General features: G+C 35.3%; 2 protein-coding genes across 2 annotated transcripts in view; one reads left to right on the top strand and one right to left on the bottom strand.

Moving 5' to 3' along the window:
• The window catches only part of LOC137660260 (uncharacterized), a 284,924-nt gene that overhangs the window by 40,369 nt on the left and 225,919 nt on the right, over positions 1–18,636 (top strand). The gene's annotated exons all lie outside the window — the stretch shown is intronic.
• The window catches only part of LOC137659478 (proteasome subunit alpha type-1-like), a 31,521-nt gene continuing 29,755 nt past the window's right edge, over positions 16,871–18,636 (bottom strand). Inside the window, exons 6-7 of the mRNA XM_068394369.1 lie at positions 17,731–17,952; positions 16,871–17,132 (exon numbers count right to left, since the gene is read on the bottom strand). Coding sequence (XP_068250470.1) covers positions 17,109–17,132; positions 17,731–17,952 — 246 coding nt within the window. The 3' untranslated portion in view covers positions 16,871–17,108. The remainder of the gene's footprint in view (positions 17,133–17,730; positions 17,953–18,636) is intronic.

Raw genomic sequence — 18,636 nt, 5'->3', positions numbered from 1 at the left:
ACCCAAGCTACATATCTAGACCCACAACCAAACCAAATCTGTATACCTAGACCCACACCAAAACTAACTGTCTAGACCCACACCAAAACCCAAAATATATCTAGACCCACACCAAAATTCAAACTGTCTAGACCCACACCAAAACCCAAACTGTCTAGACCCACACCAAAACCCTAAAATATATCTAGACCCACACCAAAACTCAAATTGTCTAGACCCACACCAAAACTCAAACTGTCTAGACCCACACCAAAACCCAAAATATATCTAGACCCACACCAAAACTCAGACTGTCTGGACCCACACCAAAACCCACGCTATATATCTAGACCCACACTAAAACCCACATTATAAAATTGGACCCTCACCAAAACCCAAAATCATAAATCGAGTTTCTTTTTGGGTATGATTCATGATTATGAATCATACCCAAAAAGAAACTCAAATAAAGAATTTAGACGACCACAAGAAGTCAAATCCTGAATGAATTCTAGAACCACACTGAACCTGGTTGTTCCTGGAATATCATATATGAAAGCATTCTACCGTATAGCATAGACAAACATAATCATGTTATCTCAAAGTAGCCAATTTAATCTTACAACTCTTGAATAAAGAAAAAAAATCTTAAAAAATCAAACCAACCACGATTACAATAAACATCTAAAGAAAAGTTTAAAACATGTGACTAGGAAATAGGCTATGTTAATTAAATCGTGGTTTAATAAAATCAAAACACCGACCAACAAAGAGAGAGAGAGAGAGAGAGAGAGAGAGAGAGAGAGAGAGAGAGAGAGAGAGAGAGATGGTTACAGGAAACCTGTTCTTGTTAGATGGAAATTCACCAAAGATGTAGCAATACAAAAAATACTTCGGTTTCGTAAATCATATGGAGCCAGTTATATACAAAGAGAACCCAGATATCGATACTTCAGGCATTTAAAAATTCGAAGAATATAGGCAACTGTGAATTCCAAAAATGAACAGAAAAAAAAAAATAACTATTGACCATTTTTTTTAAATATTGTAAGACGAACCCTTAAATCAATGGTTTTTTCCACTGTTCTATTTCTTTATTGTTTATTTATCAGAAGGAGACACTCAAAGCTACATACATTGAGGTAGGTATCAATACCGCATCCTGCCTTTGAATAGTTGACTGAACTGGAAAAACTTTGTATACAGTACACACTAGTTGGCAACTTAAAAAACGGTAGAAGTTCAAGGCTGCGATTGTGTAGACCGGCCGGCATAATAAAAGGAAAAGACTTGACTAATCTTGATTCAGTGAAGATAAACCAAAGTGAGAAAAATATATTTCGCAATCAAAATAGAACCACAAAAATGTATCTTAAATCTTTCCATCCAACGTTGCCTTAATAAACAAACTTTCCCCCAAAATGTCAAGTAACCCGTACTAGCTCTCTCAACTGCGCACACCTGATATACTCAAACAAAAAACGTACATACTCTATTGCATGTGACGTTCAAATAAGCCCTGTACAACAATGCTCTTACGCAGCACCAGATCCAATACTTCAAAACAAGGTCTAAGGAAAAACACGAAAATTTTGGCTACATAGCCAATTATGGGTTCTACTCCCCCATGTCCCCACAACGGGGAGTACCCGGCGACGAAGCCTCACATAAGAGAAGGATGCGTGTTATGCTAAGATGGAGGGGGGGGGGGAGTATCGTGTCTGTTCACGTGTAAACCGTGTGATAGTCTAAACGTGCCATAACAACCTGATAGCTCACGTGTTTCTGATTATCTACATTAAGATGTTGCTAATGTCACCACTTCAGATATAGTGATAACATTTATAATATATTTTTCAACACTAAGTGCAAATTAAAACAAAAATATGGCCTTAGAAATCTGATTTCGAGAAAACACAATCACTAGACATTTGAATCCACGATATAGAACACAGGTAATGAATGGATTATGATTTTGTAATATATATATATATATATATATATATATATATATATATATATATATATATATATATATATATATATATATAATCATTACTATCATTATTACTTACTAAGCTACAACTCTAGTTGGAAAAGCAAGATACTATATGCCCAAGGGCTCAAGCTGGGAAAATAGCCCAGTGAGGAAAGGAAATAAGGAAATAAACTATAAGAGAAGTTTAAGAAAAATAACGTAAAAACAAATCTTTCATATCAAAACTATAAAAACTTCAAAATAACACGGGGAATAGAAACAAGATAGAATATTGCGCCCAAGTGTACCCTCAAGCAAGAGATATCTAACCCAAGACATAGGCAGACTATGGTATAGAGGCTACGGCACTATCCAAGACTAGAGAACAATGGTTGATTTTGGAGTGTCCTTGTTAAAGAGCTGCTTACCATAGCTAAAGAATCTATTCTACCCTTACCAAGGGGAAAGTAGTCACGGAACAATTTAAGTGCAGTAGTTAACCCTTTGAACGATGAAGATTTGTTCGGTAATCGAAGTGTTGTCAGGTGTATGCGGAAAGAGGGAAATGTGTAAAGGATATGCCACACTATTCTGTATGTGTCGGCAAAGATGAAATGAGCAGTATCGTTACCACAGAGGGATCCAATGTAGTACTTTCTGGCCAGTCAGAGGACCCAATAATTCTCTTGCAGTAGTAACACAAACATATCTATCTATCTATCTATATATATATATATATATATATATATATATATATATATATATATATATATATATATATATATATATATGTGTGTGTGTGTGTGTATATACATCAAAGTTTGATCAAACTATAAAACAAAATCCTATAAATTTCCACTAACATGACCTACAGTCAACTCTAGCAACCACGAAATCATTTCCTTTAATACCCCTATAAAATCGATCAGCTGACGTCAGGCTCCTCCAGTTTCACGGATAAGGACTCGGTAAAATAAGCATAAGCTTTTAACTCAAGATTCCGTTCATACAAAGAAAGTCAAAATAGATGACAACCCTTATGGGTAGATAAGCCAGTTACCGACAGTTTTCCCAGCAATCTATTAACTACAGACCGACGCCCATTCATCAAGTCTAGTTACCCTATGGTAATGAGGGTGTACATCAAAACCTTTCTACTCTAGTCCTAGCTTCCTCAAAGGTCGGGAGTGGGGCAGAGTAACTAAATTCATGTCCAAATAACATCACGATGACCAAAAACCTAAGCAGTTTTACAGAAATTTCAATACACGATACGTATGGCTTGCCTAACATAACACCTACAATAGATCTTAATTTCTTTAAAGTTGGCCGACAATTACGGTGGTTAAAAAAATCTTTGTCCATCATTGTATATCGGTGATTTCCCGGTTAAATTAATGTCATCCTCAACTTATAAATGACGTTTAAATAAATAACTATGACAGCATTGTTAAAGAAAATACTGGTTTTCATGTTATTAATACAAAATAGCATCTTATAGTTCTTATAACAGCTGCACAGGAATATTGCTAACTGGAAATTACGCCAAGACGAGTGTGCTAAAGCATTGCGAAATACCACGTAATTTCCGATTTTCAAATCTCTGCTACTTATCAAATTTCAAAATTGTGAGAGAGAGAGAGAGAGAGAGAGAGAGAGAGAGAGAGAGAGAGAGAGAGAGAGAGAGAGAGAGAGAGAGAGAGAGAGAGAGAGAGAGAATCGAAAATAGTTTAGGCGTGGTTTACTTTCTTACCGGCCGGGAATAGCCAACAGAGTTTTCCAAGGAGCTTTTAAATGTTAATTTTAAAGGGGAAATAGTAATTAAATGGCGTTAATAAATCAAAGTACGTTAACAAAACCATCATTACTATAAAGAAAAACGACAAAGACCGTCAAACCATACATACCTTCCCGTAATGTATTGCTTGTTTGTGGAAAACGTTATTTATATCGGCTAGCTTGTAGTTATCGGAGAACAGAAAAATAAAATTAATTTATCTATATAAAGTAAAAAATTATAAACGCCTTCGTTGCTTCCTTCACTAGTCAATGAAACTTGCGGTTGATAGAGTCGGGATTAAGAAAAATACGGTTAAATTCAGTCACTAGAAATCTTGAACGGTCTGACTGATCTTTCCACTCCGAAGGTCGCACACGAACTGGTCGTCGTCTGCTGTGTGCTGCTTGTCTATAGTGTCGTCTGCTCTCGTCGGCGCAGAGGAAACCGGTTGACTCATAGATATCGCAAGCAAGTTAGATATGCCACGGCAATACAAGATCGATTGCCAATGGCAATGAATAAAGATTTAATTGCAGTTTGTTCTAAGGTAAATTGAGATGATTAATTATCTAAATTAGTTGAAATCCATCTTCTTCTTCTTCTTTGGGAATCTATGTTTTGATAAAATTTTGTTTAAACAAATTCACGACCATTTTTGTGTAAGTGGGTCAGCACGGTACCGTTCAGCTATTTATTTATTTTGCCAAAACTACAACGTTAAAGATTTCACCTGCAAAAAAAAAAAAAAAAAAAAAAAAAACAATCATATGAATTAAATCTGTAGAGTCCGGAGGTTGACTTCCTCTTTCAGATACGTAACTTGATATCAAGCGGATCAATCCCATCTTGTCTTCCCCCCAACAAACATTTTCTGTTCTTTTTTTTTGACAGAAGATTTTATTAGAGATATTTGAAAAACGTATATAAGCCATACCATACTTGCTCTCATAACCTATGATGTTTATTTTTTCTCTACAAGATGGCTTGGCCATTATCTCCTATCTTGTGAATGTGCTTACATATATAGGCTACGTACGTACATACACACACACACACACACACACACACATATATATATATATATATATATATATATATATATATATATATATATATATATATATATATATATATACATATACATATCCCATATCACTTAAGGCTTGATAACTGCACTCAAATATTCCTTATTTCGTTACTCTTTTGAAACAGTGTGGTTACCTTTTAATCTTACTGGTATCCTGTGGAAATATTATCATAAAATCACGTAGGCCTACAACTGCCCATTGATAGATGTTATAGGCCTACCCAGGCGTCACGTGAGATTGATATCGATCCTTGTGAAGTCCTCAGACGTTTGTAGTGTGACTTGTTTTTGCTACATCCTCTGAGAGAGAGAGAGAGAGAGAGAGAGAGAGAGAGAGAGAGAGAGAGAGAGAGAGAGAGAGAGAGAGAGAGAGAGATTAATTGTTGCTACGAGAAAGTTAAACTATCACAACGTAGACCTAGTAAAGTTAAATACCAGACTGATATAGTCACCAAATTCCAATGTATATGGGGAATATGTGAACTTCAAATTCAAAAGTAATATTCTATCTTTAGCGCTGTATTCTTATTTCTGAATTTATTGGGATTTCTTCACTCAATGAACGAATCTCTTCTATGTCCACCGCCTTATTTTTAATTAAAAGTTGGTGTTTTTTTTCTTTCTTTTACAAATAAAAACATCTATTCGAACTGACAAATCTCCTGTATTATTTTACCGATCACTTATTTGTTCATGAATATTTCTATACAAGTTGATTTCATGCCTTATTTGGTATTCATGGAAAAAAAAACCTTACCACTTTATTTCATTCCTTTAATGTAGGATCGTTAACATTACTAGCGTAAGCATACGCTATTTACATTATGCTGTAAATACGGAGTAATAAGAACACGTGTTTACCACATATTGGACCGAATAACCGCTATTCTTCTTATCGGTACACACTTCAAGTCGCCTGGGACTATGATTTTATCACCAACATGGCTATAAAACTTGCCCGTTTGCGACACTGCATTTAAACTAGGTTGTCGTTACGTTAACGTGGGTGTTTGCACCTTCAACAGTCAACAGGTCCAGGTTTAGATAGTGGGTCTAGGGTTAGCTTTATACTAACACGGTTTCTTGCCCAAACCCTAGGGATGATATGAAAGGAAATGAGAAGCTTAGTGTGAAATTACAAACATTGTTACTGTTTCGCTGCCATTTTTTTTTTTCTTTTTGGTCCAAATGTTAGAATATGACAGAAAATAATGGTTTAATGAGAGCCAGGTACCGTTGGTGTGTAAGCTTCGCTTACCCATCTGAATCATTAAGCATTACACTGACAATCCCCTTTCAAAACGTCAATTTTTCTTACTCTTACTCTTGTGGTGTTATAACGGGTCCTCACGAAGCTCTAGAAACCAACAGATATAGCTAGCTAGTAATACAAATTATGGCGGCAAAATGTCACGAAACTTACTTGCATGGCACCACCTTGAAAAATGTACCAAGATACCTTGTAAATGTAGCAGTGAGTAGAAAGAAAGTTATTATCTCTTGTGCAATCAATGCAGCACAGTTTAATCTGGAGTGAGAAATTATTTATGAAAAAACTGGGAAAAAAAAAGTAAATTGGTCTATGTTAGTCAATTGAATAGTTTGTCTTTGATAATGAATATTATTTATTAACTACTTTTTACGAAATGTTCAGTTTTCTTTTAGGGAATGTGAAAATCGTCCCACTAACAATAAAGATAATCTGTAGAAAGTCATTTAGTTGATAGAAATGGTCTCCCTATCAATGTTTACAGTAATTCTATTCAGTAAGAAAATAAAGCTAAGTAGAAAAAGGGATGTAAATACTTTTGCTACGGCAATATGTTCTTCAAACATAATTTCCATTTTATGCCCAATAAATACATTAGCCTGACATTTTAAGGACAAATTGATGGGAAGGTTATCCAGTGTAGGCCTACACTTATCGATGCAGTCTATAAATAATGATTTAAAACCTAATATTCCTTGTCAATGAATCTCTCTCTCTCTCTCTCTCTCTCTCTCTCTCTCTCTCTCTCTCTCTCTCTCTCTCTCTCTCTCTCTCTCTCGTTGGCCTTTATCAGCTGGGAGATTGTGGTTACTTTTTAATCAGCGTGACTTTTAAAAAGTCTGTTTATCAGCTACTACGCATTTATAATCGAAAGTAAATTCAAAAAAGCCAATGTCCTCTTTATGTATTAACCTCCCCCCCCCTTTTTTTTTGGGGGGGGGGGGCTGTGCTTGTAAACAAACCGGTGACCGAAATAAAAATGCACTTGTAACCTGTATCATATCTGCCGAGCGTCTTCACTAATTCCTGGGATTAGCTAGAGTTGGCGACTGCCTTCAGTGACACAATTTAGGTCTAATTCTGGGTTGTCTGCTTTCCTACGTATCTTTGACAGAGAGGAAATTAATCTTGGATTAAAGCAGTAGGCCTACACTGTAGCCTATATTAAAAAAAGGTTCAATTTCACAATCAAATGCAATAATGAATTATTTGATTTGTGATCTACACTAAATTGTTGTTGGCTAGTATGAATAAAAGTGGCTCAAATAAGTTCTAATAGTTTACCGGTGCATTTCTAATTCTCCACAATGCAAGACAATCACATTTTTCAGAAGCTGTAGAGAATAATAGACGTCTTCGTTACCTAAAATGTCTGAACTATCAAGAATTCCTCAAAATTTAACGCCCATTTTTCGAAATAACACTAACAAATTTGAGATCATTGTACCTTGTCTCTAGTCTGAGCTACAATGTTCAAGTTACTATATGCAAAATGACATCATTCTCGCATTTTGCTTATGTGTTACTTTTTAAATAATCACTTGCATCTGTTTATGGTCTTTCTGTGCCAACCACGTGTTAGAATATTAAACTTTTATTTATGATGCATTAGTGTTGTTGATTATGCGCTTGGGTACAATCATTTGTTTTTACCCATAATTCTTGTCATGATGTGCGTGGCGTGACGCCGCTTTCTTTTGTCCATATAGTGTAACCGGCAAGTTCATGGCCGAAGGAACTGTGTACTGCTGCCTCCCACATTCTCCATTAAAGTGACTCTTTTAGTGATAATCTTTTATTATAACCCACCATCATGTCCTTCGAGCTCACAGGTTATGGGCCCAGCTCAAGCAAGAGGAAGTTGTATTTTGATGGTGATGAGGAGAAATATGAAATGTGGGAGATAAAATTTCTAGCCCATCTGAGACTTCGAAAACTTACCCTAGACGAAAGTGAAGATCAAACTTCAGCGGAATTCAGTGCTAAAAATGCTGACATTTTTGCCGAGATCGTTCAAGTTCTAGATGATAAGAGCCTCCAATTAATAATGAGAGATGCAGTCAACGATGGAAGAAAGGCATTGGAGATTCTACGGGACCATTACCGAGGTACTAGGAAACCAAGAATCATCTCCCTCTACACGGAGCTGACATCACTGAAAATGAGAGGGAAAGAATGTGTAACTGATTATTTTCTTCGAGCAGAGGCAGCCTCCACTTCGTTAAAGTCAGCTGGTGAGACGATCAGCGACAGCCTTCTTATTGCTATGGTGTTGAAGGGTCTTCCAGAGGAATTTACTCCATTTAATACTGTTGTTATGCAGAAGGATACCGAGTCTACGTTTCCAGAATTCAAGTCTCTGCTACGGAGTTATGAAGAAAGCCTGAGGAGTCGAGAGGCACACAGGCCTGATGTGAAGAGTGAGAACGTCCTTAAGGTGAATTATAAGAAGAATCCTGATTATCACTGTGGTGGATCTGCCAGTGGCTCATCAGTAAGATGTTATTCATGTGGTAAGACTGGACATAAGTCTTTCGAGTGTAGGTTGAAGAAAGACAGAGGTAAGTGGTGCAAAGAATGCAAAACCATTACACACAATTTTGATGAATGTAGAAAGGCTAATAGGGCTACTAGATTTTCTAGTGCAACTGTGAATGTTTGTAAGCCTAGATCCACTAATGATTATAGTGATGAAGAATGTTGTTTCAAAATAAGTTGCTCTGTTGATAACATATCTACAGATGTATGTAATGTTCTTGTTGATTGTGGTGCTACTACCCACATCATTACTGACAAATCCAAGTTTAAGTGTTTTGATGAAGACTTTGATGAATCAAAGCATATGGTTGAACTTGCAGATGGTGCAAGATGCAAGAATATTGTTAAAGGTAAAGGTAAGGCTAAAATTGTACTTTTTGATACAAATGGTATAAAACAAAATGTTGTTCTTGATAATGCATTGTATATTCCTACTTTTAAGCAGAATATATTTTCTGTACAATCAGCTGTTAGTAAAGGAGCTACAGTAAGCTTTAATCCTAATCATTCTGAGTTGATAAGTCCAAATGGTGTGTCTTTTGAAATAAATAAGAAAGGTAAGCTATATTATCTAAATAATGTAAACTCATGTAAATCTCGTTCACTAGAGGAGTGGCATAAGGTTTTGGGACACTGCAATGTTAAAGACATTTTGAAGTTAGAAGATAAAGCTGAAGGTATGAAAATTAGTGTCAAAAGTAAGTTTGATTGCATAACTTGTCATGAAGGTAAAATGCATTTATCTAGGAACAGATTACCAGATGAGAGAGCAAATAGTAAAATGGAATTTGTACATTGTGATCTTGCTGGACCAATGAGTATTGAATCAAGGGAAAAATCTAAATATTGTATTGTTTTTGTAGATGATTATTCAGGATCTGTTTTTGTTTATTTCTTGAAGCAGAAAAGTGATGCACTTGATGCTACTAAGAAATTCCTTGCTGACACTAGTTCTTATGGTGTTGTTAAAAGATTAAGGTGTGATAATGGAGGAGAATTTACTTCTACAGAATTTAAAAAATTTCTGGTAAGTAATAAGGTTAAGCAAGAATTTTCTTCACCAAATTCACCACACCAAAATGGTACTGCTGAGAGAATGTGGCGTACATTGTTTGAAATGGCTAGATGTCTCTTAATTGAAGCAAAGCTACCAAAATTCATGTGGAATTATGCTGTTAGGGCAGCTGCTTATATAAGGAATAGATGCTACAATTCTAGACTAGATAAAACCCCATATGAAGTGTTAACGTCTAAGAAGCCTAAACTTGAAAATATGCATATTTTTGGTTCCCTGTGTTATGCTTATGTAGAAAAGAAAGCTAAGCTAGATCCAAGATGTGAAAAGGGAATATTTGTTGGTTATGATTCATACAGTCCTGCTTATCTTGTATATTATCCAGGAACTGACAGTTTGAGAAAGGTTAGGTTAGTACATTTTACTGATAAATTCAATTTTGATAAATCCCAAAGTCTAAAGGAAGATGGTGAATCAGAAGATAGTGAATTTGATTTTGATAATGAGAATGTCATTTGCAATGAAAAGAAAACAACTGTTAATGATAATCAAAGTGATCCTGTTTCTAAACATATCCTTGTTGAAGATGAGCATAGTGAAATTAATACAGATTTGACTGAAACTGAAAGGGAAGGAGAGTCCCGTTACCCAAGTAGGGAGCGAACTGCTCCCAAATATCTTGAAGAATATGTTGATCCTGATAATGTTGATTTACTGGGCTATTCTGTTCATTATTGTTGTAAAGTAACTGAAATTCCTGAAAGCTATAGAGAGGCATTAAATTCACATGTGGCTCACAAATGGATAGCTGCAATGGATGATGAAATTCAATCTTTGAGAGATAACAATACTTATGAATTGTGTAGTTTACCAAACAACCGTTGTATTGTAGGTGGACGATGGGTATATGCCATTAAAGAAGGGTTAAATGGTGAAGAGCAATATAAAGCTCGCTATGTTGCAAAAGGGTATTCCCAAATTGAAGGTGTTGATTATACTGATACTTTTTCTCCTACAGTGCGTATGACCTCAATTAGAATGCTTATGCAATTGGCAGTACAATATGATTTAATTGTGCATTGTATGGATTTTAAAACTGCCTATCTTAATTCTGATATTGATTGTGAAATATTTGTTCAACAGCCTGAAGGTTACATTGAGACAGGAAGTAATAATGAACAATTGGTTTGGAAACTGAATAAATCTCTGTATGGTTTAAAGCAATCAGGCAGAAATTGGAATAATATGCTCCATGATTTCTTAATTCAAAATGATTTTGAGCAGTCATTAAGTGATCATTGTGTGTATGTCAATAAAAGACATAACTTTCATGTAATTATTTTGGTTTGGGTTGATGATATGATCATTGCCAGTAGTAATGAGAAAGCTCTGTTTGACACTAAACGTGTATTATGTCATAGATTTGAGATGAAAGATTTAGGGAAACTTTCATGGTTTTTGGGTATTGAGTTTGTTTTTGATGGAGATTGTATAAAAATGAACCAGAGTAAGTTCCTTGAGAAAGTTTTGAGAAAGTTCAAAATGGATGAATGCAACCCAAAGTCAATTCCTTGTGATCTAAGTGTTAATAAGTGTACTTTTGAGGAAAGTCCTGAACTAGTTGATAGTACTCTTTACAGAAACATTGTTGGAAGCTTGATATATATCATGACTTGTACTAGGCCTGATTTAAGTTTTGTTGTGTCTAAACTTTCACAGTATATGGCTAGGCCAACTCAAAGTCATTTGGCTATGTGTAAATATGTTCTAAAATTTCTTAAAGGTACTAAACAACATTGCCTTGTTTTTAAGAAGTCTTACGATACTATTGAGATTTCTGGTTACTGCGACTCAGACTGGGGTAGTTCTGAAGATCGTAAAAGTATTTCAGGTTATTGTTACCAAATGAATGCTGATAGTGCTCTTATTTCTTGGAAGAGTAAGAAACAAAGCAATGTAGCTTTAAGTTCTTGTGAAGCTGAGTATGTTTCATTGACTTTTGCTATCCAAGAAGCAAAATTTTTGCAGCAGTTGTTAACTGATATGATTAATGTTGAAGTCAAACCCATCATATTATTTGTTGATAACCAAGGGGCAATTAAACTTGCTAAGAACCCTGTTTACCATCAAAGGTCTAAACATATAGACATACGCTATCATTTTATCCGTAATGAAGTTATGAGTAAAAATGTTGATTTAGTGTATGTCCCCTCAAGTGAAAATAAAGCCGATATGTTTACAAAACCAGTAACTAAAGCAAAGTTGATTTATTTTAATTTGTGTCAATAATGGTTTTGTAATATTGACCTTTGATAGCTTTGTATTTTGTTTGTTTTTGATTACCATGATGCATATATTTGTTTGATGTGTAGTAATTTGCAGATTGATGAGAATAAAAGTTTATGAGGGGGTGTTAGAATATTAAACTTTTATTTATGATGCATTAGTGTTGTTGATTATGCGCTTGGGTACAATCATTTGTTTTTACCCATAATTCTTGTCATGATGTGCGTGGCGTGACGCCGCTTTCTTTTGTCCATATAGTGTAACCGGCAAGTTCATGGCCGAAGGAACTGTGTACTGCTGCCTCCCACATTCTCCATTAAAGTGACTCTTTTAGTGATAATCTTTTATTATAACCCACCATCATGTCCTTCGAGCTCACACCACGCCCACAAACTTCCTTAGTTCGTGGATCCATCGTCTTCTCTTCCTTCCTCTACTTCTTTCACAAGTTCTAGGGACCAATTCTGTTATTCTTTGTGTCCATCTATTGTCTGTCATGCTCATCACATGTCTTGCCCATGTCAATTTCTCTTTCTTACAAGTTGATAGAATATCCTCTACTTTAGCTTTTTCTCGTAACCATGTCGCTCTTTTTCTGTCTCTTAGTTTATTCTCATCATCATTCTTTCCATAGTTCTTCAAGTTGTAACTTAGAGAGAGAGAGAGAGAGGCATGTATATGTATATATATATATATATATATATATATATATATATATATATATATATATATATATATATATATATATATATATATATATATATATATATACAGTACATATATATAATATGTTCGCATTGCACCCTACTAAATAAAACGCAATGTGTAGCTTATTACGTACCTCAGTAATAACTATAGTCTACGGACATTGAACCTCTTGTTTAGCCAACCCGTTGTCCCGCCTGTCTACCTCCAGACTGATAAATTAGCATGTACTGAACATAGATAGATGGAAAGTTATTTAACATCATTTTTGTCTCGACCCAATTGATTGTGCATCCATTGCAGATAATAGCTATCATGTTTATAATTTACTACACCTACTACTACTAGTCCTAGCCCTTTCAGCCACTAGTCCTAGCCTTTTCAGCCACTAGTCCTAGCCCTTTCAGACACTAGTCCTAGCCCTTTCAGCCACTAGTCCTAGCCCTTTTAGCAACTAGTCCTTGCCTTTTCAGCCACTAGTCCTAGCCCTTTCAGCCACTAGTCCTAGCCTTTTCAGCCACTAGTCCTAGATTTTTCAGACACTAGTCCTAGCCCTTTCAGCCACTAGTCCTAGCCCTTTCAACCACTTCCAAATCCAATTTATTTTCAAGCACACATGCACTTGTCCATCAGTGCAGTCCAGATATCACGTGGAACTTGGATGGCCTATTTCCCCAGAAATCGTGTAATCAGTTAAGAACTCACTTACCCTGACAACTTCTGGAGAGAATCGCTGATAAATTCAGCTGATATCACAGAAGAGATGGGGAATCACGTGCAGCAAACATGAGAGATAAGGGAGGGACTTTCCCATATTATTATTATTATTATGATGATGATGATTATTATTACTATAGTTATTATTATTATTATTATTATTATTAACCAAGCAAGCTACATTCTTGGTTTGAAGAGCAGAATACTAAAAGTCCCAGTGAGGAAAGGAAATATATAAGCAATTAACGAAAAATAAAAGAAATGAGACCAGTAGCAACGTTAAAAATAGATCAGTCATATATAAATAATAAACCGAGACTTGTGTCAACCCGATCCCCAGATTCCCCACGGACAATATCCCTCAGGTCTCAATCCTCAGATTCTCCATGGACAAAATCCCACAGGACTCAATCATCAAATTCCCCACGGACAAAATCCCACAGGACATTACCCCACATTATGAAAGGTGAGTTTAGAAATGAGAAAAGGCGAATCATATTACTGAGAGATAAGGAAATAAGCGTTTTAATGCGGTTATTTGATATGAATTATAGCATCGTCGGTTATCAGAATTGACCAAAAAAAAAAATCTGAAAATATCGAAATATTAAGTTACTTGGCTAAACGTTTAGATCATAGCTGCAGTACTAGGCCTACACATCTTTCCTTTCTAGGTAACTGTCCTTATATGTTGTTGAACACGCTTAAGACTATTTTCATAACTCTGGTTGATGAATTTTTAATATCCATTATTATTATTATTATTATTATTATTATTAGTAGTAGTAGTAGTAGTAGTAGTAGTATAGGGCAAACAACTTGACACGTGACCAGGAAAACAGCCCTTAAAGAAAAGTAACTTTCCGGCCTAGTTTCCTCGGAATAAAATACCAATTGCGGAAATAAAGGAATAAATAACTAAAAAAAAAGAAAAAAAAATTGCTTGCTTTATGAAGTCATTGATGATTTCATTCATTTGGAAAGTAAACAAACAACAGACGCGATTCTTAAAAATATAGTACGTCATTAGGCTCACTAATTAGGCCTAATCTCTTTAATACATTACTGGTTATAAATAGTACCATACCCTGAGCCTCTAGTTTTGGTTCCCAGGACTCCAGCAATTTTCTGTTTCGTCTAAGATTTAAAAAATAATCACGATTAGGGCATTGTAATTATTATCGATTGAGGGCATTCATTGCAGTATTAACGTTATAGTAAAATATCATCTTAGTAATGCAACCCTTTTCCAGGAGATTCGACGCTCGACGGTTTATTATTATTATTACAAGCTAAGCTGCAACCCTAGTTGGGAAAGTAGGATGCTATAAGCCCAAGGGTTCCAAAAGGAAGAAGTAGCCCAGTGAGGAAAAGGGAAATAAATAAACTACAAGAGAAGTAATAAACAATTGAAATGTAATATTCAATGAAGGTAACAACGCTTTCATATATAAACTAGAAAAAAATAGAGGAATAGCAATTAGATAGAATACTGTGCCGGATTCTCTCAGGGGAGAGAATCAGGTTATGCTAGTTTATATCATTCCCAGCAGCAGCAGCAACAACAACAACAACAACAACAACAATAACAATAATAATAATAATACAAAAACAATAATAAAGTAGTGGTAGACCCTGGTTAATTTTTTTCCTTAACAAGACATGATTAAAAGATCTCCACGATATCGTATTCACACCAAAGCGGAAAAGCATCACAGTATGAGAGAGAGAGAGAGAGAGAGAGAGAGAGAGAGAGAGAGAGAGAGAGAGAGAGAGAGAGAGAGAGAGAGAGAGAGAGTGAGTTTTAAGATGTTCTGGGAGCAATCTCATAAACTAATATGCTTGATTCTAAATTAATTTTCCCATAGAAAGTAAAGGAAATTCACTCAATGCACTCCACAAGTTCATGAATACATATATGCTTCTAATGGAATTTATTGAGAAAAATCTATAACCCCTGTCAGATATTCACGAATAAAAAATAAATTATTGATAAATTAACTCGCACTTTACCTTTGAGGAGAGGAGTGGCTGCCGTAAGGGAGATGGGTCATGAGGAGAAGGGGATTACAGCTTGGAAAGGGAATCTTACATCCATGAGAACTCATGTTAAAATACCAGAGTTCTCTCTCATGAAAAACATTCACTAAATCACCTAATATACATTTTATGGACACTTGGTCATCTTTTTATTACTCTTACTTTCAATTTTGATAAGGAACCATCTCTAGACTGCTTTTGTCTTTCCTTTTGAATGACGTGAAAATTGGGTAAAAATAACATGAACACTGCATGTTTGGAGTATGGTCTCCACTTTGATTTCTTGCTAGTCTTGTTAGAAATTGTCCACGAAAATATGCATACGGATGGAAATTTTGCTTGCCGATTGATACAACACTTGTAAACTGATTAGCTTATAGTCAGTCACTTGTAAATAGAGGTACTTCTGTATATACATACATAAATGATATGTATGTATATAGGTGTGTATATAATATATATATATATATATATATATATATATATATATATATATATATATTATATATATATATATATATATATATCCTGAATGCTCATTTCTGTGCTAACTAATGCACTATAATTGTTCAGTGGCTACTTTCCTCTTAGAAAGGGTAAAAGAGACTTTATCTATGGGTAGGCAGCTCTTCTAGGAGGACACTCCAAAATCAAACTATTGTTCTCTGGTCTTAGATAATGCCATAGCCTCTATACCATGGTCTTCCACTGTCTTGGGCTAGAGTTCTCTTGCTTGAGGGTACACTCGGGCACACTATTCTATATAATTTCTCTTCCTCTTGTGTTTTCAAAGTTTTCATAAATTATATATGAAAGACTTATTTTGGTGCTGTTGCCGTTCTTAAAATATTTTATTTTGTTGTTAGTTATTGTACTAATCTTGTAGTTTCCTTGTTTTCCTCACTAGGCTATTTTCCCTGTTGGAACCCTCTGGCTTATAGCCTCTGGCTTTTCCAACTAGGGTTGTAGCTTAGCAAGTAATAATAATAAAAGTAATAAATGAATTCCTTTGAAAACTGTTTGAGGTTGTCCCACCATTGAACCAGATAGGTCCATACTTGCCAGCATTATTTTTTTTTCTTTTTTTATTCAGCATTCAGTTCAAAGATCAAGAATGGTTAATTTGTATATGTCTCTATTGTACAAGACCCAGAAAAACAAACTTTTTCCTATAAAGATATCGTTTCCAGAAGTCTCATGACAATTTTTGGATGTCTGGAACAGTGGACAAAATGAAATAACATTTTTAAATAGGTAATTATACTTAATATCAAATACAGTACCAACCTTCACCATACCTATCTTAACACAGCTTCAACAAAATGACTTCTTTATATGCTAATATTGTTGGACAAAATTAACTATGCTTTTTTTAGTTTAAATCCTCTGCGCAAATGTTTTCAAATAAAGGGAAATCACCAAGAATAAAAACTGCTTGTATAAACTTCACATGACAGAGGAAAACAAACAAAAACTCTGTAAGATTAATCTATATTTCTTGTGGAAAAACAGTATAATATAGTAATAACATGATTTAACTTACATAAATATTTGGGGAATACAAATGAATCCTGAAATTTGGAAAAAAAAAAATAAAACGTAAAAATTACAGCAGCTTCACAGATAATAGGCTTCTCACAGTAGGTGTGGCAAAGGCTAACGCATCATACAAAATGTTTTTAATGTTCTTTACTTAGCACAAACTATCATTCATTAATCTGTTTCCATAGCATCACCCTGAAAAAGAAAAATCATAATATCACTATTACTATTCTTAAAACATCATATACTGTACACTATAAAGTAGACTTAGAATAGTAGTTCAAAGGTAGCTTAAGTCATATCTACTGACACTTACAGGCTCGTCCAAAGGACTCCATTTAAAAGGTGAAAATTTGACCAGTCTTTAAAAAACATTTACATCTGAAGAGGGAAAAATCCAAATAAAATTGATATAAGGTATTTGGTAGTAAACAAAGGACTTGGGGAATGAGTTGATGTAGCTAAAAACCAATCAATTATGCCACATAGTCTATTTCAACTACCGTATAATCACTCTGTGAATTCGTTACTCATAAATATTTCTAACTAGTGGCATAAAATTATAGTTTTCCATCTATCAACAACAGATTATTGTCATAAATTGCCCAACCGCATTATTTTTGATTCAGCACATCCATCATTATCAAACTGAACATTATTCACAAGGTTTTCAAATTCAACAGGAACATCTACAACTATTACTACCTGTCAAACATTTAAGTTTTACTGAATAAATACTGTTACAAATATAGAATTTTTTTGGCACGATCAACTACTACGAAGATCAACTTACCGATGGCTGGTCATCAGATGGAGGTGGTGGAGGTGCCGAGCTGCCTTCTTCACCATCGCCTTCTCCTTCTCCCTCGGCGGCAGCAGCAGCTGGTGCATCCCGGCTAGTTCCAGCACCGCCGCGGCGTTCCTCTTGATCCAATCCCTCAAGGTAGGGGTTCACATCATCATCGTCATAGATATTCAACTTCTCCCCTTTTCCAACAACTGCTATGCTGCAATTCTAAAATAAAGGAGATTGTTTCATGCATGTTTTAGACTTACACTAAAGAACTGGTGAATTACAATTTTTATGCTGTACATTCATCAAAAGACAATACCCTTTTATATTGCTAAAAAAAAATGATCCTGCTCTTGTGTTTCTATTAGTATTCCCGTATAAAAGTTGTCACGGTAAAAAAAACGTACATCTTAAAGTAATTTGTATTTTTCCTGGTTGGACAAACCCAAGTCCTTTAAGAAGGAGTATGATTTCAGTGCGAGCTGGAATGGCCGTTGAATCATTAACAAGGTAGGTGCAGTAGTTAGCGGGAGGTAGGCGGAGGAGTTCATCACCTGCCTAACTGTATGTCACTCTTGACCTTTTGCCTGACGACAGAGATGGGTAGTTGCTTGACAACCACCAAAGGAACTGTAAAGCAGAAAAGCTCCATTACTCTCCCTCCTAACAAAGGAGTGCAGCTCTCTCAGAGCATGGAAGCTCCTCATATTTAAGACTGGAACAGGGAAGGTGTGGGAAAAGTCCCATTTCTGCCTGGCCCATGAAGTCCATGTTGGGTCCTATGCAGTACCTTTCACTAGCATGAAAGAAAAAACTGTCATATGAGGCCCACAATCATTTGACAAACCCTAAAGGTACCGGTCAAAGGAAAAAAACTGATAATCCCTCCACATAAGGGAGGGCAGC

Source organism: Palaemon carinicauda, chromosome 20, assembly GCF_036898095.1.
Source record: "Palaemon carinicauda isolate YSFRI2023 chromosome 20, ASM3689809v2, whole genome shotgun sequence".
Taxonomy (NCBI): Eukaryota; Metazoa; Arthropoda; class Malacostraca; order Decapoda; family Palaemonidae; genus Palaemon; species Palaemon carinicauda.
The sequence above is the reverse complement of the archived record's forward strand: the minus strand, read 5'-3'. Positions and strand labels throughout refer to the sequence as shown.